Raw genomic sequence first — 26,034 nt, 5'->3', positions numbered from 1 at the left:
GTCTTATACATTAAACTATGCTCGGATTAACACCCAAAATTGGAAAATGGAATACCTGAACTCTAAAGCTTCTTTCAGAATAATCAGAATAGTCTCATCAATATATGGAAAATGGAAGATTTTCCTTGACATCCAAAAAGAGAAAAAAATTCCAATCTTTGGAACTAAATATATATTATATATGTTCAATGGCAAAGCCTTAAAACTACTATTGTTACAACACGACCCACTTTCTCTTAGTCTAATCCTCAATAAAATCGAAGCAAAATAAGTGAAGTAGAAGATTACAAAACCAACCAAAGTCCTCATTGGAGAAAGAAAAAGAAGAATGAGGGGAAAAAAGGAAGAAAAGACATTAAAGATGGCATCCCCATGAAAGACCAAACTTAAATATAGGAAAGGCACACACAATGAACTTTTCTTATATTATAGGTGTAGGAGGAGGATATACAACAAATGGATGATTGGAACTAATTATGGATATAGAGAGAATTGCCTGTGCTCGGTGTTGTTTGTTATTTCCATGGCGGAGATGGCGGTTGTTTATAGATGAAGTCTTGTGAGGATGATGCACCATAATTTAAATCAAGATTATGGAGCTGCTCCATCAACTGAGAACGTCTCTCCTTGAAGAAATCGAGGCGTGTCGTTAATTCTACCAATGTTGACGAAGGCACTGTTGAGTGTCTTGTGTAATCCAAAACCTGGAACCAAAGATTAAATTTCAATGTAAAAAGATATTCTAGACCTAAGACATTCAGATTCAGCTTTTAAGTAATGGACGTGTTTGGGACGAGAAGTGGGCGAGAAGACGGATGTATTTACCTCTCCTGCTTTTGAAGTAGAAGGCAAAGAAGCAGAATCAACAGCAAGTTCGTCCACAGAAATGCTAGTTGAAACCTCGGTGCTCTTTGAGTCACTTGGGCTTAATGAATCCATAAATAGCTTCCGTGGAGTTGGTTTATTACTATTTGCAGATCCTAATACTTGTCCTTTGATATTTCTCCAATCACTTCCCATCAAACCTTCCTGTGTACCAAAAATAGAAACAGATTTCAGTTTAGTTTATAAGACGAGGAAGGCTAAGGTCAAATAAAATAGAAAATGAATTGTTAAGGACCCGTTTGGTAATCATTTTGGATTTTAGTTTTGAAAACTAAGCTTATAAACATCCTTTCTACCTCTTTATTTCTTACTTTGTTATTTATTTTTTACCAATGTTTTAAAAAATCAAGCCAAGTTTTGAAAACTAAAAAAGTAGTTTTAAAAACTTGTTTTTGTTTTTGGAATTTTGCTAATAATTTAACTCTTCTACTTAGGATATACGCAAACTATGATAAGAAATTGAGAGAAAATAGGCTTAATTATCAAAAAAAAAAAAACCAAACGGACCGGGCCTAAGTTGCAGATAAATTAGAGCATCATCTACTCCCAGTGGAAGTCGGAAATGGAAATATATCTGAGCTATTATCTGCTGATAAAGCTAGACAGCCAGCTAGCATGCAGTTGGTCTACCGATGAGATGGAAAGAGTAAATTCTAAATCCAAATGCCTTTCTGGTGGGCCGGCGGCTACCTATATAACCCCCCACTGAGTTCTTTTTTGGGCCAAAATACCATTTTAGTTTGTTCTTGTACTTTGCAATGTACTTTCAATTGTCCAAAATTTAGCTCCTATACTTCTAATAAATTTTAAATTTAGTGATTACATTTTAAATAAATCTTAAATTTAGTCCTTTGAAATTGATTTTTATCAACATTGGTTAAATAATAATAATAATTTTCATTTAAAAAAAATCTAAAACACTGTTGTGAATATATTTTCAAAATTTTGTAAAGGGAATGCTAAACTTTCTAAATGGAACAGGGACTAAAACGACATTTTAACCTTTCTTTTTATACTGAAAACAGTTTTTCCATACTACATTCACATGCTAAGAAAACTCTAGGTATATTCTTTTATAGAAAACAAATACATGTATTCAAAAGAAGACAAAAGGACAACTTAAGGTCAAGGGGTAGAGATTACCCCTCCCTACCAAGACAACTAAAGAAAAGCTTTCCAATTGTGTCTTATTTTCTTTTTCCCTTTGTTTTTTTAATCAGAATTCCAATTGTTAAAAATCATTAAGAACTAAAATAATACAGATAATAAATACTCTGGATACGTGACTACCGTTATTAACACATCCATGTTTCAAAACAAAGAATTATATATAAGACTAGAAACCAAGTACATAAATGGTTAGGCATTTTATCCACTCATCAACACAGCTACCCAGTGCATAAGAGCTAAATGGTTTAGCAATTAATTATGCATCACGGCAAGTGTAAACTTCTCAAAATTTTATTCCTTAAAAGGTAAAATATATAATAAAAGAACGATAACCGTGTGCAACGACATGCGAGCATTGTGTAAGAAACAATATTAGATAAATTAATCATAAAAGAAAACATAGATGATGAAATTCACTAGCTAATCAAAAAGAAAAAAGGGTTCATTTAACAGTGAAGGACAATAGACATGGAAGTAACATGAGAAAAAGATACCTCATTCCTTTGTTTCCTTTCATGATTAACAAAAGCAAGGGTCGAGTCAAAATCTTGCTGAAGAAATCTCCTGCAGGAAGTAAGAATATTTGAGAGAAAAGTTTTTTCACGGAGTAAACAATTTAGTGGCATTTTTACTTATTCAACGCTACAAATTTATCAAAAGATTTAATGTCAACCATAGATATATGGTAAGAAACAATGAGCTTTCATTGGCAAAAAAAATTGAAAGAATATGAAAAGACATACAAAGACCAAAAAAAAAAAACAAACAAACTCACAAAAAGAGTCCTCAACTACTTGAAAGCTCTTGTTCAAATTCAAAAAAGTCCGACAGACATACACCCATAAAGACAGATTAAATCTCACCACCTCCCAAACCTCCCCTAAAGACCTCTCCACTCCTCTAAAAGTTCAATTATTTCTCTCGATCCACACTCTCCACTTAGATAGCAAAACAACAAGTCTCTCAGAAGATTCTTCTCTTATCACTACGGGTGCAAGGGGTTCGGTTCGGATCGGTTTTTGTAGAAAACCAGAACCAAACTGCTCAATCGGTGAAGAATACACAGAGAACCAAAGCCGAACCGGGCTTGTTAGAAGACTGAACCGCCTTAACCGCCTAAGATTGGCGTTTAGTCGGCTCGGCTCTTGGTTCACCAGTTACCACATGTGCGCACACGAGGGAACTTGACAGCTGGGGGCAAGAGAAATCGCAACGCAACTTTATTCGAAATAAAATAAAACCCCACATTCCCTTGGATTCAAACTTGTGACCTTGAGTATTATGGAGAGCATCATCACCAACCCGACGACAAAACCCTTTTGAAACATCTACTAACGTTTATGATATATATTGAACGGCCAGATCGGTTTTATCAATCTATTTGCTTGCCCAACTCGAAACCGACCCAATAATTTTTGGTTTGTTTATTTTCATCCCAAACCGCCAAACTGACTAGCTTCAACCTGAACTGACAAAGCGGGTTCAATCGGTTTAAACGATTTTTCCAGGTTTTCAGTTTTTTCAATCTATTTGCTTGCCCAACTCGAAACCGCCCCAATAATTTTCGGTTTGTTTATTTTCATCCCAAACCGCCAAACTGACTAGCTTCAACCCGAACCGACAAAGCAATTTCGATCGATTTAAACGGTTTTTCCAGGTTTTCGGTTTTTCCTTGCACCCCTACTTATCACAAAAGGGGAAGTTCATCAAGATATCCTCAACCATAGAAGGATAGTCCCTATTTCGCACCACAGCGACCCCAAAAAATCCGAAGCACCAACTCCAAAGGGAATGAGTAAACTGGAAAACCCACATGAGATGATCAAGATCCTCCTCTACCATCGATAAAGGATACACCATTGTGGATGCAAAACCAAAGTAGAATACCGCTAGATATAATCCTCAATGTTTACCATGTAAAACTTGTCAGACAAATTACAATATCTTAGGGATTTCAACTTTTCAGAAAGAGAACACTAGGTCACTCGAACGGGAGAACGGGAACAAAATATGATGAAAGGCAATCAGAAAGAGATACCCTTCAACGAATTAGGATCCCAAGAAAATATGAAGAAATGTGATCGGAAGAGATTTGACGAATTAGGATCCCAAGCTCATAAATCCCTTCTAATGGATAAACCCTCTAATAAAAAATAATATAAAGAAGACCCACCATCTCTAGAGACTCGATTAGTGAGAAGATGACAAAAACCCAAATAGAGGGGGATGACTAAGAGAGACAAAAAGAGGCAACCAACTGCAACCTATTATCAGACAAGTGATAAAATTCTGGGACTAATGCATAAAAAGGCTTAACACCCACCCACCAATCCACCCAAAAGCAAGCATCGGACTCGTCCACAATGAATCATTTGACTATCTGAAAAAAATAATAATAATAAACTAACGTTAAAGGATAACAAGCCAAATCCTTTTCACTACGACACCCATCAGCCTTCAATAACCAAATCTAATACATGAAGAGCCCTGAACTTTACTGGGATAGGTTACCAGCCCATCTTCTGAAGATGGGAGGGGAAGGGGGAGACGACATACAATGAACTGTTTCATAGAGGGAAAGAAACCTAAGATGTGTCTGTAAACCAAGTAACAGCAGTAAAGTTGACCTAAACTGCGTGAATTAAAATTTTTTAAAAAAATAAACAAAATAAATAAATAAATCGTTAGTTCTCACAATCATAAAGAGAAATTTGAAGAATTTCTTTCTCCACCTGTGCTTTCGTGAGAAATGAGCTTTCTTGTGGAAAGCTGGAATGTGTTTTATTGTGGGGTCTTTGGCGCGAAAGAAACCATTGAATCTTCAGAGGATTGGAGAGATCTCTAAGTGATGTTTGGTCCTTTTGTTAGATTCTATCTTTCTCTTTGGACTTTGGTTACGAAGTTATTTTATAAATACACATTAGGTCTTATTTCTCATTATTGGAGCCCCTCTTTGTAGGCTTTTCTCTTGTACTCCCTAGCATTCATTTTATGATTTTAAAATATATTCTAAAAAATATATATAATAATAAAAAAAACTGCAAGATGCCACAAACCAGCCAGAGGTTTAACCATTGTCTAACAACCTCCTGATCCTTATCCTTAAACTAAAGAACCAACAAGGTAATATAATATCAGAAACTCACAGTTGAGAACCATGATTCTGAACATGTTGATATCGGTCACATGCATCAGATAAAGAACCATAGTTGTGTTGGCGTTGCTGATTCAACTGGTGGTGGAGCTCAGCAACTTTCTGCTTTAACCGAGCCACATCTGCTTCAGCAAGAGCAATCTCCTCAAGCTCAGCCCTTGTCTTCACATCAGCATAATCATGCCTCTTGAGAATGAATGACTAATGGAGGTGAAAGAAAAAGTAAATGACAAAACATGCAGACAAACCTTTGAATCCATGCCACGTGAATTATTAAATTGTCCAGAAGACATGCTTAGGCCAACTTCCAAAGCAGCTCTAAGATCTCTTTCTGCTTGCAATTGCTCTTGTAATCTTGAAACCTACATGGTCATTCAAATGCCAAAAGCGTATTTAAGAAAATAAGTATGCATTCAAAGTCACAAGAGCCTTTCAGTGAAAAGTTTTGTTTCTTATTATAGAAAGATAAAATGAGAAAACGATACTATATCCACATAAATAACTTCCAACGCCACTCCCATCACCAAACCAAATCTCAGATACTAATAGTCATAAAAAATTTAAAAAAAACAGTCTTATAGTATTAATTATTGCAGCATAACTATGCCAAAGATAGAAAAATGAAGTTCAAGCAACAAGCATTCACCACCCTGAAAACGTACATCTTGTTCAAGTGCCAACCGTCGCTCATGCAAAGCTTGTTTCCTTCTTTCCAAGCTGGCTTGTAAAATTGCATTTCCTCTAGCCTACAAAATAAGGATATTCAGTGAATACAATAATCAACTACAGGGTCTTCGGATAACAAAGTTAGAGAGGTTGATTACCTCCTTGGCAATCCTCTGTTGCAAGTCATTTTTTGTCATCTCAAGCCTCTGAATAGCAAGCCTACAAAATAGTTGGCATTTGTCTTCAGGGAAAAGTTCAGTTCATGGTGAAGTAGCATTCGAAGGGGAGGAGAAAGACCCATGGAACCATCCAAAAGTATGAAAGAGTTCTTAAAAAAAAAATACAAAAAGTAATTTTTTTGAAAAAATACTTTGTTTCATTAAGCAGCAGAGGCAAGTTGTAAAGAACAAGCCAATTTGGAATTATCACAGAGTTAACTTTGCATTGTGGCAAAAAGTCAATTAGGGAAACTTTGTGCAGTTATGGTAATGAATGTGGAGGAGATATTGTGACCTCGACTGGAACTTCAATTGTTCAATTGTCTTCTAGTGTAGACCAAGAGTGAGATATTTTATTCAATTCCAAACGACCCTAACTAACCAACAGACCAGAATCCCAACTAACCAACAAATGAATAAAAACCAATCCACCCGAAAGACCTTCAAACACCAGTAAAACAAATAAACAACCAACTAAAATAAGACATTCCTGGGAAAATACAATAAAGCCCTTTGGTTAAGACAGAACCGAGTACATCATCTTCCTTCAAAGATCTATACTTATCATTTTAACACGTGTCCAACAAGTGACCAATGTACAACTCGAACTACCCTAAAAGGAACGTATACAACCAAAAGGAGTTTTTATATATTTTTATTTATTTTCTATTTCATATGGAAATGATCAAGCATCTCATTCACCAACAAACAACCCAAGGAACAAATGGGCAGGACGTCCCTTTTCCCAATGAAGGGTCATACAGCCAAAAAGAAAATAAGAAACGTAGCTATTCTGTCCCAGTTATTCTGAACATGTAAATCTAGTTTGACAATATATGGAATGGGGGAATCGAAATTTTGACCCCAAAGTCGAGAGTATAAGCTTTATGTCAGTTGAGCTAGGTTCATATCGGCCTCAACGTGAAATTCTTGTCATCTAATCATTTTTTCTGTTTCATTTTAACCAAAGGTCCAAAAGGTGGAAATTGCAAAACAAGTCCTACACAGCTTTAACATGCCAATCCTCACATCTTCCATAACAATAACAGAATTTATCCATCTTCAGTTACAAAGAAAACTTGAAACATATAATGAATTTAACCTGCTAATTAGCTCATCATATAACTTATATAGTTATATGATGAGCTAATATGCACGTGTGTTTTCAGATTGAGCTCAAATAGATCACAACACACTAACATATTTCATATATTAAGCAAAAAGCCAATGAACATCTTACTCTTCTTCTCCAGAAGAATCAACTGACTCAATAGAGGGTGTCTTTCTGGCCTGCACCAAATAAAATCAAGAAGATCAATTTTTGATTTAACGAGCAAAGAAATTTTTTTTAAGGTCCAGACTATAGCACAAGAGTGCCTGTATTAATAACACTTGTCAATATCAGTGATCCTTTTTTTTTTTTTATGAGATTGCCAGCATCAGTGATTAAGCACAACAAATAATCTTTGTCCTAGCAGTATGGTTTGCTTCCTTTTTTCTTTGGAAAAATATCAATTATACCCTTAAACTTTACGGATTGTATCAATTTAAACCTCGAACTAATAATTGTATCAATTTAAACTCTGTTCTTTAGTAAGAGTGTCTATTTACACCTTCCATTATGTTCCGTTTAGAAAAACCTCATGTGAAACTTATAGTTGTATCAATTAAACTCCTAAATTTTTATAAATGAATCAATTTAGACTCTCAGACGAGATTTCCTTCAAACCATCCATGCATTTACTCGAATTGTCCATTTGGTAAAAATCGTCATGTGAAGAAGTCTACACATGTTTGAGAATTAATGCATAGATGATTTTCAAGGGTAATCATAATGAAGGGTCTAAATTGAATGATTTATAAAAATTTAGGGGTTTAATTGACTTAAATTATAAGTTTCTCACGATATTGATCGAATGAAATTTGGAGGGTGTAGTTTGATACACTTATGAACAGTTTTGTGTTTAGATTGATACGATTATTAGTTCAGGGCGTTAATTTTCCCTTTCTCTTTCTTTCTTTTTTATGAGAAATCAAGTTTTTATCAAGAAAAATGGAAGAATAACACCAGTTTGTTTGTTTTGTTAACTGTATCTCTAGGTGGGCAGCAGCACCTCATCAAATCCTAATCCTCTGAAAATACCGCACATCTCTCCACATTATATCTCAAAAAGCTCGAAGGGAGATTCTAACCTAAGACCTCAGCATTTGTATGTCAAATCTCTGAAATCCTCAACCTCCCCAGAAAGGGAGTAATTTCTCTATTCTCACATTCCATATGGCAGTTAGCTTCTGATGTGTTCGGACTCCTTGGGCATTTGTGGGATCTAATCATCCTTCCCAAGCGGAGGGTAAGGTCATCCAGAAGCACAATTTGACCAAAAAAGTTATCTTTCTTTTCTTTGGATAATGATTCATGATGGTTCAAATGCATGGATCATGTGGTATTGTTCTGGCAAGTGCTCAATGGGCTCATTTTAATGCTTTAGATTAGTGTGAACATTCACACCCTTTAGCTCTTATGCTACACGATATTGGAATGCTGTTCTAACAGCTTTCGGATGGTGTATTGCTTTGCCTAGAAACATTTTCGATCTGTTATCCTTGATTTTGGTGGGCCATCCTTTCAAAGGAAACACGAAAACCTTTTGGCTGGCCTCACTCCTTTTAGTCTCTTTGGTGTGAAAGGAACGGGCAATATTCAACAGCACTTGCACTTCTTTTTTCTAGGGTTTCTTTGAGCTTACTCTTTTTAATGCTTTAGATTAGTGTGAACGTTCACAACCCTTTAAAATAGGATACAGTATTTCTGTTTCCTCTCTACTTTACTAAGCAATTGGACCTCTTTCTTGTAGCTCGCATAGGGGGATCAATTTTATTCATCAACGAAATTTTTCTTTCCTTCTCCAGGAAAAAAAAATCGTGAGTTCATGAAGACTGACCAACTGAATGGAATTGGTCCATACCAACTGATTTACTTCAGTTTTCCTACTCTCTTGATTTTCTTTGGTTTAAGCACTTATAAAACCATTGGTTAGTTCACTTTTGTTTGGTTTACAAAAATGATACACGCCAAACTATAGCATACTACCAGAAAACCTTTGATCTATTGGCAAAAATGAATATGATACAGGTGTTACTCTGGCTCGCTACTTGAACGGCTTTATCCTACAAGAGCCCATAAACCAATTAATACTTGGACAGGGAACTACAAACAAGAATTTCAACTTCGTGATTGGAGAAGGGTAGATAAAGAAGTATAGGAACCCATAGGGACACCTAAACCTACCAAAGTACTAGGCTATTTTAGAGAGGATATGGAAGGAGTTTGATTGATGCTATAAGTATAAGCAGATGCAAAGTGATAGTTATCTAATGACAGTGCATACTAAAATGTTAATCCTTCCACAAATTATAGTCTCAGTGATCTAAAGGTCAGCTAGAGACATTTTTGTAGCTATCTTTGACAGACTCTAGTACAGGCTTTCCCCTTCAGAAGTTTTTGTAATATATATATATATATATATATATAAACACAAAAACAGTGAATGTTAAGAAACTTAGAAGATCAATATTTACATAAACTAAAAACAGTGAATGTTAAGAAACTTAGAAGACGAAACATCTTTGGATTTCTTGATGGAAATATCTTTAAAAAGATTCACCGACATTAGTAATGGTAGATACCTTTGAACGAGCGTGAGGGGGAGTGCCAAAAGGTAAATATTCTCAGTGGACTATTGTCAGTTTAATTTTCCACGACTAAGTCCTTGACATAAGTTTCTTTCCTTGTCCATTACGTCTAATTCCTCCGTTTAGATTGTATTTCCTAACCTGGTTTTAGGTTAGCTTTTAAGGATTTCATGGCAGCAATCTATTTATGCATATATTCTTGTAAATTTTTAAGACGGAAAAGGAGAGAATAGTTTCACTTCTACTCTAATATTCTTCAACTGAAAAAATGAAAACTTACATTGCTCCTTCCCCAGAAAGTTGTTCTCTTAGCATTAATATTAGAGCTTGAAACTTTACCAACTGGCTTCGCAGAACTTGACTCATTTCCTGGATCCATTGAATTCAAAATTTCTCCCATTGAACGATAAGATTCGCCGGCAGGTGAAATATTTGGAGTTTCCATCTCAGTCAAAGAGTTTACATGTCCTTTCTTTTGTTTGCTTTGGTCCCCAATCAGTTGGACATTGGTATCAGAGTTCTTATGATGATCAAAACATGAATTTGAACTCTGAGCTATATCATGATTTTCTCCTGGGGATCCAACCTCCGAGTCATCACCTCCAAAAGCCTGTTCATGTACAGAAATTAGTGCATGTTATTTAGCATTTCATTTGTCAACAAGGATAGTTATTCAAGGAAGAGAAGCAAATAGTCCTGACAAAGAACAGCACAAAGTTCCACCGATTTTATATCGTGTGAATTCAACTTAATATTAATAGATGATAAGTACAGTAACTAATACCAGTCTTTCGTTAGAGAGAGTAATATGCATTTATGGATAAAACTGAAGCAGCGAATTAACTTGAGAAAGTGCAACACTATTGAGATCTTACATTATTGAAGGCCATAAAGCTGCTAATAAATCATTGACCAAAAGAGCTCAGTAAGAATCCCTCTACTTAAGAAAACTATTATTCCAGTCATGCTTTAGCAGATTCAACTTCCTTCTCCCTATCATTAAGAGTACCATTTGAAGCTTCACCAATAAGATTGTTCTTTTTTAATAAGAGCTTCACTAATAAGATTGTTGATTGTAGTAAGAGTTGAATTCTCTTCTACTGGATGCATTTTCCATTGTTTTTTCTATAGGAAACAAAAAAAAAGTTCATGAACTTTTTTTTTTTTTAACAAGAAACAACTTCACAATGATATAAAAAGAATTAATGAATTAATGTTCAAGGGATACAAACTCTTCTAAAACAGATTTTTAAAAAAATAGTAACAAAGAAGAAGAATGAAAATGAAAAAACATAACAGAACATAACAAAGAATTTGAAGATCAGAAATCCAACCAAGAAAAGAAATTAGAAATTAGGATAGTTGATTGCAACGGTAAATGCTATAAATTTCAAGTAAATGTTTTTTTTTCCAATTCAATGTATGGTGCTTCCTATGTATCCCTGCCTCCAGACGAGGGAGATTCGTATTTCTCTTGGTTTTATTTTTGTAACCCTTTATAAGATTAATAATATGCCTCTGTTTCTGAAAAATAAAATAAATAAATAAATAAAAATTAAGGAAAATTTAACCAATAAAAATGCACAATGTTTCAAAAATAAATGAATGTGAAGACAGATAGTGCATGCTCCATGCGCATACATTCACACACACACACACAGAGAACCTTATAGTCATAAAGATCACTTCCAGCATAGCCACTACTTTCACTCAATTTTCCACTAAGAACCCGCTCAGGATCGTCATCTGTGTCTGGATCAACCCCATTTTCCACATTGTGAAAGCCATTTCCTTTCACATCAAGATTATCATCATCAGTGGAATCGTCACTTCCACTATTTTCTATCTGAGAATCTGCTGAAATTGAGCATCTGTGTAGATTCTCATCCTGGAAATAGATCACAAAAACAAACGACATTCGAAATCATAGAACAAAAAATTTTGAAATGCAACTAATAGATAATTAGACTGCTTTTCAATATTGTTATCCAACCACTAACATGTTTGTTTTCCCTCTACTAGAACGAAAAGATTATGCATTGAAGATTCTTTTTTTATGAGAAACTCTATATGGAAGGATATACAAGCGAGGAATACAGCCCATCCCAGAAGAAACTGAAACAAAAAAGGAGAATACAAAACGGGAAGGAAAAAAGGGTGGATATTTTCTTCCAACTTGGATGAAATTATTTCATATGATGAGCTTCAAGCTCGTTAAGGGACCAAGTTACCATTAAATCTTTCAAAAACAAAACTAACATGCGTCCTTTATCAAACAAGAAGAAAATTCTTAGAAGGCAAGTATCTTACATCAAAAATATTCTCAAACTCCTCCAAAAGTGTTGTAACAATTGCTTGAGCATTATTGGCCGCATTGGCAGCAGCCAGCAACTGAGCAGAGTTATCACCACTTACATCAAATTCATCTTCCAACTCACATTCCCCAGCTAATAAAGGTCGTAACAGCAAAGGTGCCATGCAAGCAGCAACAGCAGATGGAGTCATCCGATTCTCGTGAGCATGAGAAGAGATGGTATGCATCATCTTTAAAACTCTGGATAGAGAATGAGAACATCAAATTGACATGTTGGGAAATGCAACAATGATAGAAAGTTACAAAATTTATAACGCTATTCAAAGATAGATGATTCGAGAGAGCCTAATAAAGTACCAAGAATACGGAAAGCTTACAGCTATAGAAATAAATAACCAAATTTTAATGGAAAAACAAGCTTTGATTGAGAAAAAAAATTAAAGGAAAAAAAACCTAATTAGTACATGTATATATCCTGAGCCCAAACTAAAGGGAACGAGATGACTCCAACAAGTGACAAACCATAAGTGAGATATCATTCTTACAAAAGCAAGCTCCTCTGCAAGTAGCTTGGAGCTATCATAAAATGCAAGAATGTTATTACATTCTATAAGATCAACTATTTACACGTATTGTTATCAAGTGTGACCTTTAATTTCGCTTATTTAAAGGATGCAGATTAACACAATAAAAAACAAGAGAAAATGTAAAATAAATAATTAAAATTACAAATATTAATAAGGATGATGCAGGACATGAAAAAATGTAGGAAGAAGGGAAAAGGAGGCCAGTGAAGACATTTAGAGTTGAGGCCTGAGAGAAATCATTTGCGAAATAATACGTGTACTAGAGCATTTATATGTTTAGAGATTATCCTATTAACTTAAAATGCACACCAACCCGAAACATACATTCATTTCAGGCTTTACAAATTGAATACATGAACGTCTTTTAAAGCAACTATTCTATTCTGTTCTTAAACCAATTTCCATTATTACATGCCAAATCCTCCGTAAGAGATGTGCCCTAAATTAAGATTATAATAACCAAGGAGAAAGTGATGATCGACCAATTGATAGACCTAGAAATGAAGGCCTTCTCTTCATCAGTGCTATTTGCAATATGATTATTTTTATATAAAAACTTTTTGCAATATGAATATGTCACAACAAAAGTTAGAAAAGCTTACTATGAAAGAAAAGCAATTACAGATTAACTTCTAACCTTTGTAACAAACGTCGGTTTGGTTCAGGAAAAGTCTCCAATATAGATGATCGCATGGCATTGATCCGCGCCTCTTTTCGATCAATTTCTTAAACAATAAGAACAATAATTCAAATGATCAATGCTAATCCATTTACATTTTATAAAACAAAATAAGCCAAAAAGTGATCATCCCTGATTTTAAGATGATTTGTTAGATTATCCTCTACTTTAAATGATGAATTCTCACATTATATCCACAACCTAATTAAACGATGAATACTCTCACATTTTATCCACAACCTATGATTAGCACCACCATGTTTTTTCTTTCACAGACGTAAGGGGTTTCAATGAATTATAATAATGGGGTTAGCAAACTTACTATAAGCCTCAAGCAATGCAGTGCAGCACGAAGCTGGGACTGGTGATGATGGAAGCTCTCGTAGAATATGCTACATTTCAAATTACTCATTAAGAAGTTAAGATTGTACATATAAATAAAAAATAAAATATCGACGTATCATTGATATAATAAAGGAAAGTACCTTAATACAATCACCAATGACATGAGCATCCTCATCAGAACCAAACTCTGTCTTGCCTAGAAAAAACAAAGCAAATTAGGGCATGTGTTCCAACTTGGCATGCATCTATTTGATAGCAAATGAATCATTCCGCATAACTTTTGGTTTAGTAATCCTCTCCCTCATTAACTTTTTTTTTTTTTTGAAAGGTGTACACTTATCCTCTCTCTCATTAATTAGAAACATTTAAATAATACCTTGTTCATATTCCTGAACTCTACGGTCTACCTCTTCAACATCTGCAGATTGCCGCAAAATCCCTTCTACCTTGGTGCCTAAAGAGAAGTTCAAAGTAATAAAGTTGAATTGACAATATAAAATGTGAATACCAAGTGTTAAATCAACAATCAACCAAAAAATTTAGGCTGATGGGTTATAGTAAATTCAATAATATTAGTTCCCCACATTTGTGGGCTTAAAAATTTGTAAAAGGTCTAACAAGTAGAAACCAATATTAATTAGAGAGAAAATGAGATTATAGGAGTTCAAACATACTTCTTACTTTTGTACCATGTCATATTATCAATCAACCCAAAAGTTTAAGTTGATGGGTTAAGGTAAATTTAATTATATCATTTTTTTTTATGAAAATAACTTTCATTGAGAAAAACGAAAGAATACACGGACATCCAAAAAACCAAGTCCATAAAAGAAGGGGGCCTCCCACTACAAGAAGGGACCCCAACTATACAAAATCAAGTCTGAAGGATAGTTACAAAAAGCCTTCAAAATCGAAGGCCAATGAGATACATGGAAACCGAACAAGAGACCAAATGTCTTTGGCATCCCTTTCAACCTCTCTAAACACCCTACTATTCCTCACCCCAAAACACCCAAATAATAGCACAAACACAAGCACATCAAAGAAACCAGCCTCTCTCCCCAAACGACAGATTAAGGAGGAACTCCTCAATCATATCTCTAACATCTCTGTGTCGGACACTCAACATGCCAAATGCCTGGAAAAAAGAATCCCAAACATAGCTCGCGAAATCACAATGCCAAAGAATATGATCCAAGTCTTCCTCCGCCTTCCGACAAAAAATACAGCAAAAAGGCCCAACCATTAACAGCATCTTCCTTACAAGCCTATCCAACGTATTAAGACAGCCATGAAGAACCTGCCAAGTAAATAACTGCACCTTTCCAGGAACCTTGATCCTCCATAACGATGAAAAGACAGACTCGCGAAGAGGAGAGGGGTTAACCAAACACCGAAACAAGGACTTGTATGAGAACCCTTCTAAAGGATTAGGGCTCCAAACTCTCACATCTCCCCTCCCACGACAAAAGGGATGACTCTCAAGAAGAGAAAAAAGAGTCGTCACGTCCATCGTCTCTCTATTAGAAAGAGCCCGACAAAACCCAAAGGAAAAAGCACATGAGCTCCCATTTCAAACAAGAAAATTTGTCACAAAATGGTTTTTAAAAGAAGACAGGTGATATAACTGGGGAAATAACCCACAGAGAGGTCTCTCCTCCATCCAGAGATCTACCCAAAAATATGTCTCTCTCCCTTCCCCCACCACACACCGAACCAGACAAGTAAAGTCAGGGAGCTCTTTCGAGATATCCTTCCAAAGATTTTGGTAGGTGCCTTCGATCCCTCTATCCAACCACTCATAAATATGAGGACCATGCTTACTAGCAATAATCCTACGCCAAAGAGAATTGGGCTCAGCAGAAAAGCGCCACAGCCACTTGGCTAAAAGGGCTTTGTTACGATCCCTAAGATTCCCAATTTCCAAACCCCCCAAAGAAACCGGTTTTTCAAACCTCCCATCTAATAAGGTGCGATCCGTTTCCTTTACCTTCATCAAACCCTTCCCAAAGGAAATCACACCAATCTTTCCAAATACCTGCACATCTCGCCCAGGGCTCTAAAGAAAGAAAAGTAATAAACCAAAATACCACTCAAGACAAACTTAATTAAAGTAGGATGGCCCGCTTTAGAAAAGAAACCTTTTTTCCAAAAAGCCAGCCTACTAAGAAATTTATCCATCACAAGATCCCATAAGGAGACATTCTTCAGATTATTCCCAAGAGGAAGGGCTAGGTAAGAAAAGGGAAGGCTCCCCACCTCGCACCCAATCCACTCCACCCACCTTTTAATCTTGTCCTCCTCACAATTGATACCCAAGACGCAACACCTACCCCTGTTGATCTTCAGACTCGACATCTCCTTTAAAAAGGCGAGAACATGATTTAGCAAGAGAAACAAGTTATCACTTCCAGAGCAAAAGAAGAGGGTATCATCTGCAAACTGAAGATGGGAAAGGACCACCCTACCCTTGCCCACTTCAAAGGCTCAATGTTACCACCTTCAACACATTTACTCACCAACCTACTTAAGACATCCACAATAAGGAGAAAGAGAAAAGGGGAAAGAGGATCCCCTTGCCGAGATCTCTCGAAGCCCTCACTTTACCTTTAGGGCTCCCACTGATGAGAAAGGAATAGTTCACATTCCTCACGCAACCCCACATCCACGTACGCCACTTATAACCAAAAACCTTTCCTCTCTAAAATCTTATCCAAGAAATTCCAGTCAACATAGTCATAAGCTTCTTCAAAATCAATTTTAAATAGCAACCTTTCCTTCTTACAAGCTCTATAGTCCTCTATCGCCTCATTAGCTATCAGGGCTTGATCCAAAATTTACCTTCCAGCCACAAAAGCCCCTTGCGCCTCCGAGATATCGATAGGAGCACAATACTTTGATAGACCCTTAATAACCAAAGTATATGAAAGAAGAAAAAAAGTGAGAAAATAAGTAAGTTAGGAAAATATTGAGAGAATATAAGGGCTATGGAATATTGTTAGTTAGAGGAGGAAAAACAGAAAAGAGAGAGAGAGGGGCCGAATGGGAGCTATTTGTAAGGGTCATTGAGGCCATGAGAGTCATTGGCAATTTTGTATCAGTTCTCATATTTTGAGACTGATGGGAGAGAAGGGAAGCTCTCAAAATCTTCCCTACTGTTAATAAAATAAGGAAAGGCATTCCAACCTTATCATACTTCTAACACCAAGTTTGCATATCATCATGCATCAGAATCGACCAAGAATGTCTCATTCTATACTTATTGTAACTCCAATTCTCCATGTCTCATTTTGTATCTCATTTTGTAGATTATTGTTTGGCTGGCCTGAAAATTGTTAAATAAATGAAAAGCAATATGTTAATACACAGGCCTAACTCATCAAATTCATCATTTTGATTATTTGAAAATGACTCTTGGTGCTGGCCCACGTTGATGTATGTTGTGCAGTAGGCCTCCTTATATGGTCTCGATCATATTTTTGGTGTTATTCTACAGCTATAAATATTGGTGCAACATTTGAAGTTCTTTTGCAGTGCATCCTTCTAATGTTTCTTCCTAGGGGAATTGACACCTCTAACTTTCTTCACAGGTTCTTTGATGCTCAGCCCACATGGGTGTGCTGCACTGCGCCAATAGGCCACAGAGGATCCCATTCAGATTTTCTCAGATGTTATTTTGCTGTAAACATTTGGTTGAGCTATCGGAGTTCCTCTGGAATGATTTGGGTTTTTTCATTTGGGAGTTCCTTTAGAATAATTTAGGTTCCTCGTGTAGGACTCTGATTGAAGAGGTTCTACACGATCCTTTATGCAAGATTGGGAAGCTTTTGTGACAGGCCAATTTCTTTATCATTTTTTGGAGTATCTAGCTCAACAAAATACGAGGGTTTCTCGGGGTGTAAAGGGTGCATGGGATGTGGTTTAGAGTACTATTTACTATTATGCTTCCTATAAGATAAAAAGAAAAGATAAAAGTGAAATGGCTTTTCAGGACTATGCTCAACACTTTAACCATTCGTGTACAATAGTGTGCAAGAATTTGGTCGGAGATAATGATTTTGGAATCAATTCTGAATTTTTAGTCTCATTCTTGGCCAAAAGCAATAAAATTGTCCAAATAGCTGTATAGCTCAATCCTGATGTTAGATGGGCACAAAATTATAGCACCAAATCATGCTTTCTTGAAGCATTTTGAGATAAAAGAGTATTAAAACTCAAACTATTACTGTTAATAATCAGAAATAAGAACAGCTATCATTGCTATATGAAAGTTTGAATTCACTATGAATTGATATAACAAATCTACAAAATAAAAATAAAATAAAATAAATATAAAAGGAACCAAGTGAGAATAGCAATGATTTCATCATAATTTTAATATAACTTCTTACCAAATGTTTCAAGAAACCGAAGTGCTTTCTCAAGGAAAGATGGACCTCCGTCAATATCTTCCAATGCAAGTAAAATAGGTCTTCCCACCACCAAAGATTTAACAGGACGCTTATCTCTCCCTGGATATAATTAATGGATCATTGATGGATCAAGCAAGCAAGTATACCACACATATCCCTACTCCGAGCATTCAGAAAGGAATCAAGCATCATAACGAACAAGTAATTGCAAAATGATAGCAGAATACAAACATGGGTGGAAAGAGCTGTCAATTTTGTCACTAGTGTCACTCCGAAAAATCCCATTATGTCCCATGACAAGGGCAGCACTTGGTGCTTGTGCAAGGGCTTGTTCAAGCGCAGTTTTCCATTCAAACAGATCATCTGAGGTCTCAGCCTTTTTTATGTGTAAGGCACAGGAACAGAAAGCTCAGATTAATAAAAAATTCTAGAAATCAAAATATTCTTTGCATATATGATATAGCCTTAGAGTACCTTGAGAGTGAAAGCTCGTCCATCACGACCATCAGGAAACAATACAGTCAAGAGCTTCTTATCCTCTCTAACAACAACACTATATGAACGAAATTGCATGCTTAAGTTCAATAACAGCTAATAAAATTTAAAAATTCACATTCATATAGAACAACTTACCTCCCTGAATTATTCAAGTCTATGCCCCCCAAAGTAAGATTTACTTCACCCCCTCTTTGAGGAAGTGCACTCTAAATACAAAAAAAAAAGAAAGATATTTCAGTTATATAAATCAATCATGCTACATCGTTATCTACATTTAAAATTAACACAGTTAAAAAGTGAATGGATCTTATATAAGAATCGACATTTATAGCGGATGTTAAGCAAAAATATGTGGGATGTCGCTTGAAGGGACATCTAAAGTACAAAATGGAAAATCTTCTGAAGATTACCAAGTCCAAGCCACCACTGTCTCAAGGAAGAGAGACAATGTCTCATCTAACGTGGTGTTTAGATTTCCCTTCATCGGTTGCTAACAGTAGGAAGATCCTTACTTCTCTTTCCACATTCAATGCCATTTTTCATAGTAGGAGGAAGTTGGACATGTAATAGAGCAGGATGCCAAATGAGATCAACTACTTGACCATCTCTGTAAGGCAATCATTCCATATCGGTTTTTCCGAGATCTTTTCCTAAACAAATGTCCATAGCTTAGAAGATCTATAGTTTCCACCAGACAGGACATCCAACCGAGTCACAGGCTATGACTAACAACACAATCAAGAAAAGCAATCAATTTACTAATCCTTTGTTGACTCAAGTTGATACCCATAAGTACATTTCGTTTCGCAATATCCATCTTCAAAAATAGAGGCAGCTTCAAACTTTGAAAAGGTTGTACAATTGGTTGTCCATACTAGATAATTACATGATGTTAGCTAATGGAGGTCTGAACAGACCCTTGTGGCCTTTTGTGAACTCAAAGATTTTGCGACATGCCAACCACAGTGGCCTTTTGTGAACTCAAAGATTTTGCGACATGCCAACCACAGTGTCCTTTCAATCATCTGACTCAAAATGTTAATTACCAGCACAAAGAGAAATCTCTATCTTAAGGAACTGGCTAACTAAATTCTCTGGATCGACGAGTTTTGTTCATGTTTATTACCAAACTGATTGAGCTGAAATCTCTAACTTCACAAACTGGTATACAAAATTTATCATGTTATTACATGATTATGCAGAATAATTCATAATGTTTCTCTAACCCAAAACATGCCCTATCATGATCATCCAAAATAGAATGGATGGAAAGGAAACAAGTCATAACGTGATTATCCGAAATACCAAAACGATAGATAAAATTAAAAATAAGGAAGGAAGAAAGAACTAGGAAATTTTAACTATACTAACAGGATCATTTTTAAAGAATACTAGGGAAGTGCGTGTAAGGATGAACCAGCGCTTCTTCCAAGATTTCCACCCTAGTCCTGAACAAATATAAGAGCATTAGCAAAAACACTGAGATGGACGTTAGACCCTTTCCAACAGAAATAAACAAGCAAGTTTAGCATCATAGGTGCTGCAGGAAAATTTTGGAAACAATACTTTGAGACCAAGTGAATGAACTAACTATTAAAAATAAACCCTATATTTGAAGACTTGAGCATTAGCACAAGTACAATAATGAAAAGTTTCAGAGGTTTAAAATGAAGGGAAACATGGTGGAAGATACGGTAGGTTGAAAATGCTAGCATGTGTTCCTATATTGTGTCTGAAGCACTGCATAGATTATTACACCAAAGAGGTCCATAATAGCTAAATATTCCAACCCTTAATTTACTACAGCCTGGAGGAAAACTCAAGTCAATTAAGAATAAGATATGGAGAACTATACCACATCAAGAGGTCTACATATAAAAGATGCAAATATCCATAAATGCAAAAATAAGAATTTTATATTTTGCCAATTGGGAAACCTTTACGTAATCCCCTTGGCTTGATGGGGGGCACTCATCTACCCCTTTTGTATTCCTCTCTGATAATGAAATTCGTTTTTCTTACCCCAAAAAATATGAACAGAAACTACTAGTAAGGGACTGTCATGGATAACACCACACCCTAACAAATCAATCAAAAAGTCTGATTATATATTTAACAAAAGGAAAGTATACATGAAACGGGAAACATAACTTTTAATTCATGATGTAACTTCATTTACAATGGTGCACAAAGAAAAAATGTCTCAAATAGTTACTTGCTTATATGTATAGTTGACAGACATGTCTAGTACAAAATTATAATAAACTCCCGAGAAGCCCTAGTGAAGATAAAAATTTCAAGTGACGGGGAAGAAAAGGAGCTCCAACCTTTGGATGATATAAAAAGCGGGCCACTCTTGAAAACCTGCCAAATTAATGCACAGTTTAGAAACAAAGCTGAGTAATGGATGCTAAATTACACCAAATGCAGGGTCTTGAATCAATCAACTGAAAGAAAATATTCCTCGAGCATGAAGCTGCATCTTTCCCATAATTTGTCATTGGGTCTTTCACAAGAACAACAATATCAGGTGTTGTGCATTGAAAACTCAAAGGTCATCTAACAGGACCACAAATATGCTTCTTTTCAAAAATCGCAACTTAGATGAAGTGAACATGCAGTCTACAAGACAGGTCATAAGCAAAGCCTTAGATAAGAAGCCAATGATCATTAACTTAATGCCTTTTCCTTTTTTCTTTTTTTTAATTATCAGTTAAGTTTTATTCTCCTAGATTGAAGTTTGTTTCTTAGTTAGTATTGGGACTCCTTTTTGTGGGGGTGGTTTTTTCGTATCCGCTTGTATATTCTTTCACTTTTCCTAATGAAAGCTTGGCTTTTCATTTATTCAATTGCATCTTACGAATTTGAAAGCTTAGGTTATTCCAAGTAGGTCAAATGAGATCCAAAGTGAGACTCAAATAGATTTTTTTTATTGAAACTGAGACTCAAATAGATGTGATATTGGTTACGCTCATTCTAGCTAGTTCTTTTGTATGCCCTTATACATTCTTTCATTTGAATCGTGAAAGCTCAATTTCATACCAAAGAAAAATAAACAAGAAATATGATCTATTGCTAAAATGAGTTCAAAGGGTGTGGGCAAAGTTAAGATATCGGGCGGAGCTTAAGAAGTTTATGCTAAGTATGTGTTTTTAGAGGTGTCAATTTTCCCCGAACATGGAAGGGATTCACATTTCAATTGGGGATGGGAAGTGGGAATAGGGATTGCAAGTCCCATCTCTCTATGCCTTTTGATTTTTCAATATTTTACCACCTTCTCAATAGGACCAAGGAAATAGCATTGGTAGAGTTACATTCTAGACTTCTAGTAGGATCATAACCCTTTCCCTTTTGATTCTGGCTTCTCTACACACTTTAGTGCAAAAGGGTTAATACACTCTAACAACAAAAGTCCTTTCTCCCTTGCCCAACCACAACATCCCCCAATAAAGAAAGGAGGGCCACAACAAAACAAAGAACAAAAAGAACTCCCCAAGATCAACAAAACAATTTTTCTAAGCAAAAAGGTGATAAAGATGCGGGAATCTATTACAAAGGGGCGGTCCCCAAACCATATATCCTCCCAGAAATAAGTCCCCAACCCATCACCCACCACACACTGAATCAACTCAGAGAAAGAGGGGAGCTCCAAGGAAATCTCTTTCCACAAATTCCTAGAAGTGCCTTTGACCCTACCCGACATCCAATTGGATGAGGACCATACTTGCTTGTGTTTGCACTTTAGCCCTTTATAAAAGCTTTGGAGTAACATCCTGTGTCTATTCATACAACGTCACTTCTTCTTTCGGTTTCAAGTTTTGTAGAGCTCTCCTCGATTGTCGATGTTGGAGAGTTTTACTTCAAGTAGTTCTTTCTCAATATAGAGATCAATGCTTTCAAAATGAAGATTTAGATTATTTCATTCATCAACAAAATGTTTCTTATCCCAAAAAAAAAAAAAAGATTACAAAAATAGTTCTTTGAAGAATGATTACAAAAAAAACCTCTAGAAAAACCATCACCAAGTAACACGAAAATCCAAGATTGTCTATTACTTGTGAGGTTGAGGAAAACATCAAAAAACCCTTTGGTTTCTTTGTATCCAAATAACTCGAAATGAGGCTGCAACAATTCTCACTCATGAACTTTTAGGCTTTCTTTAGAGTTATGGGCATGGGCAATGAGCATTCAAGACAAAAACTCTCCAAAATTCTCTGGAGCAAACCATCTCACGTGAAAGACAGCCAGAATTACAACATAAGTTCCTAGAGAAGTTCCATGAAGATATGCTTCAGGCACCGGCCACCCTAATGTGGAGAGCAAAATAGGTTGCTGAAAGAGTCATAAAATACTCTAAAAAGAGTTCAAAGGAAAGTTTTCATATTGGGTTTCGGACCTTATTCACTCGCCTTATAAGAGCTCCCTCGATCTTATGCTCACCATGTCCCTTGTAGTAGGTGCTTTTTCTTTTTGGGCATTGGTACCCCACTTCAATTGGCATAATGAATTTCGACGACTTGCTATAGAACAAGAATGTGCCTAGTCATTTAAAGCTGGATAAAAGATTGGAGTCCTTTTGTTTCAGTTTGGCCCTTTGTGCAGGGCTGTTTGTCACTTGTATTCTTTCATTTTTCTCTATGAAACCTCGGTTTCATATCCGAAAGAAATAACTAAACTTAGTCTTGCTGCCAGCTCTCTGCACCCTGCAATCTGGTTGAATGCTTTGAAGAAACCTCAAACAGATTAGATAGAGAAGCCCACTCCTGAATCTCCCAATCATAAATATTTTCTAAAATTTTAAGTTTCACCTTCTGCTTTTTGGTTTTATGTTGCAGTAGTTTTCCCTTGGTAAGTTATACAATGCATAGTAGGGTAGCTCACATGCAAATAAGGAATCCCCACCAGATATCTCACAATACTTGAACTTCTATATCATTCCCCTGTGAAAGTAACATTCGGATTACACAAATTCCAACACTTTCCAATGTAAATCAGGGGCGGCTTGAACTTGAGATGTGAAATCTCAGACCGTTAGAAGCCAAAACATACTTGCTCCAGATATTACTATGCGAAAGACATGTCAACTTTGGGAGAAACCTCCGCAGCCACTTCGATAAGAAATCATATTCATGAGGCCATGTATAGGGCTCAAGAAGCCATAGCCAATTCGTTCGAAGAAAATAAAATGGGGGGAAAAAGACAAAAGCATCTTCAAAATTACGAATTGAAGACTGGAACTTCGATGGTTGAATGAATTGGTCGTTTCCATGCAATTGGGTACCGTTTGAACTCCAAATTTTATAATTCAAACCCAAATATTGAGCAAGCTAACAAAACTAAACTGAGAGATGTATTGATAAAAGAGCTGAAGGCAGGTTTGAATAATCCACGACTATTAGACAACTAAAAAAAATTAGTTCAAAATCCACTACAGGAATTCTAATTTGATCTAAATATTTGCTTAACTCACTTACTAAAATTAGTTAGTTTGAAAAAGCTAAATGGTTGAGTTCCTTCGCTTCTTCAATTCCAGACCTAATATAGTATACTCCGAAAGTTATTAATTTCTACGGGATTGAACCTATGATCCTCCTAGTACATTTTTCCGAAACTAATGAAAACATTTTCTAACATACGGAGTCAGTACATTTAGAGAAAAAATTGCTCTCAAAATCAACTCTCGGCATACTTCAAATCCAAAACAAAATTACCGTATTCGAAGACCCAGCTCGGGGACGCTCAAAAGCCGCCAAGGAAGCAGACATTCTCACCGATTCCCTCTGAAGCTACGGCATCGAAGGCACAGCCAATGCAAGTAACAAAATCACTCAAACCGTTCGACATTCACCGAAAAAACCAGTCCGATAGCTAACCTCACTTCTCTAAACACATCAAGCATCGATTGCCGCAGACAAGATGACAATGCCAGATCAGAGAGCAGCTCTAGCAATGAATCAGTGAGATCCAACAACAAAAGCAAAAGAAAACTGATCCCTAGGGCTAAGATTTGAATATAGACATGAAAGCAGAGCACCGTAACACAAAACCAATCACCACCTCAATTCAACTCCAAATTTCCCTCCATTTCTGACCTCCTCCGATTGGATTGATGGGAAGTGTGATGAAACTGACAACAAACCTCCAATTTTGTTCCCTTCAAACAAATTTTTTCGCACAAATTTCTCCTTTTTTTGATTTTGTATTGGATTAGGTAGATAGAACAATAGTGGTTGTGGTAGTAATATGGTAATAGAGAGAGAGCTTTTAGAGAGAGAGAGAGAGAGTTACTTTGCTTTTCACCTAATTTTGGCCGTGAGGAGAGAGAGAGGGAATTTGGACATGGAAAATGGCGGTAGTGGTACTCTGCGGTCGTGTGTAGTCAAGTTCCGGTCAATGCGAGTATCCCAGCCAATCAGAATTAGCCACGTGTGTATGTGGATTGTATTTTGAAAATCCTTGAATATAGGCTCCAATTATGGAGGTAATCTAGATTTATAAAGTAGAAAGTCCATTTGTGTTAATTTTGTCAACATGATTTGACTCGTGAAGCTAGTGAAAAAATAGTGGAAAGGGAAAATTTTTCCTTTTTTTTTTTTCTTTTCGTTATTTTATTCATATTATTGTTTATACTAGTAGATACAGAAAATTTAATTATATATCATTTAACACCCTCTTTATTATGGGCTTGAAATATGAATAAGACCCTATAAATGACAATTGATATTAAATGGGTGGTGAAACGACCATGAGCTTGAACACATAACTTTCTTAGACCATCCACTCTCACCGATTGACCTTGAGCTATTCGATAAAAGGTAAATTTAATTATATATTATTTAATATTATTTATAGGAAAATTCTTATAAGTAGAAAAATCCCAAAAATCAAAAAAGTTTTAGAGATGTTTGTACTTTTGGAACTTTTTATTATAAAGTGTAATATTTTTAAATATTTTTATATTTAAAAATACCCCTTATTTATATTTAGTTACTCTTTGTTTTTCTTTTCAATTTCAAACAAATCTAAAGTATTGAAAATTTCTATCATGAATAGTTGAACCAACTCTCACTTCAATCGAATAGCCAGGTCTAGTTCGAGATTGAATCATTTCCTATAATTAAAAAAATGAAGAAGAAGAAGAAGACGAAGGAAGCAAACTAGTATAGTGAAAGTTGCTCAAATCGCCTTTGGAAGTTGGAATGTCGGAATCGTGATGGATTGTCATGTCGCAAAAGGAGATATGGTCCGGTATTCATTTGTTCCCGGTACTGGTTATGTTCTTACATGAAAATAGTATTGCAAATTATTTTCGACTCTTTTAATGTTTGTTTTCTATGTGCAACAATTTTCTAGATTTAAATACTCATTTTAGTTCATGTATTTTAAAATTATTTATTTTGATTTTTGTAGTTG

At 35.7% G+C, this 26,034-nt stretch overlaps 1 protein-coding gene across 1 annotated transcript; it reads right to left on the bottom strand.

Annotated features, from left to right (window-relative positions):
• Positions 1-139: 139 nt before the first annotated feature.
• Positions 140-24,929, bottom strand: LOC120071060 (rho GTPase-activating protein 7). Its single transcript, XM_039023068.1, has 22 exons — positions 24,333-24,929; positions 20,949-20,985; positions 19,993-20,069; positions 18,757-18,827; positions 18,598-18,676; positions 18,355-18,499; positions 18,103-18,222; positions 14,088-14,165; positions 13,852-13,907; positions 13,689-13,758; positions 13,325-13,412; positions 12,097-12,340; positions 11,453-11,674; positions 10,067-10,396; positions 7,334-7,383; positions 6,034-6,094; positions 5,872-5,955; positions 5,458-5,571; positions 5,202-5,371; positions 2,550-2,619; positions 826-1,029; positions 140-704 (listed from the first exon to the last, which is right to left on the bottom strand). The coding sequence occupies exons 1-22, from the start codon at positions 24,384-24,386 to the stop codon at positions 516-518; spliced, it is 2,613 nt and encodes an 870-aa protein (XP_038878996.1). The 5' UTR covers positions 24,387-24,929; the 3' UTR covers positions 140-515.
• Positions 24,930-26,034: the final 1,105 nt, after the last annotated feature.

This window comes from Benincasa hispida, chromosome 2 (assembly GCF_009727055.1).
Source record: "Benincasa hispida cultivar B227 chromosome 2, ASM972705v1, whole genome shotgun sequence".
Lineage (NCBI taxonomy): Eukaryota > Viridiplantae > Streptophyta > Magnoliopsida > Cucurbitales > Cucurbitaceae > Benincasa > Benincasa hispida.
Note: the sequence above shows the minus strand (reverse complement) of the source record. Positions and strands in the feature narration are given on the sequence as shown.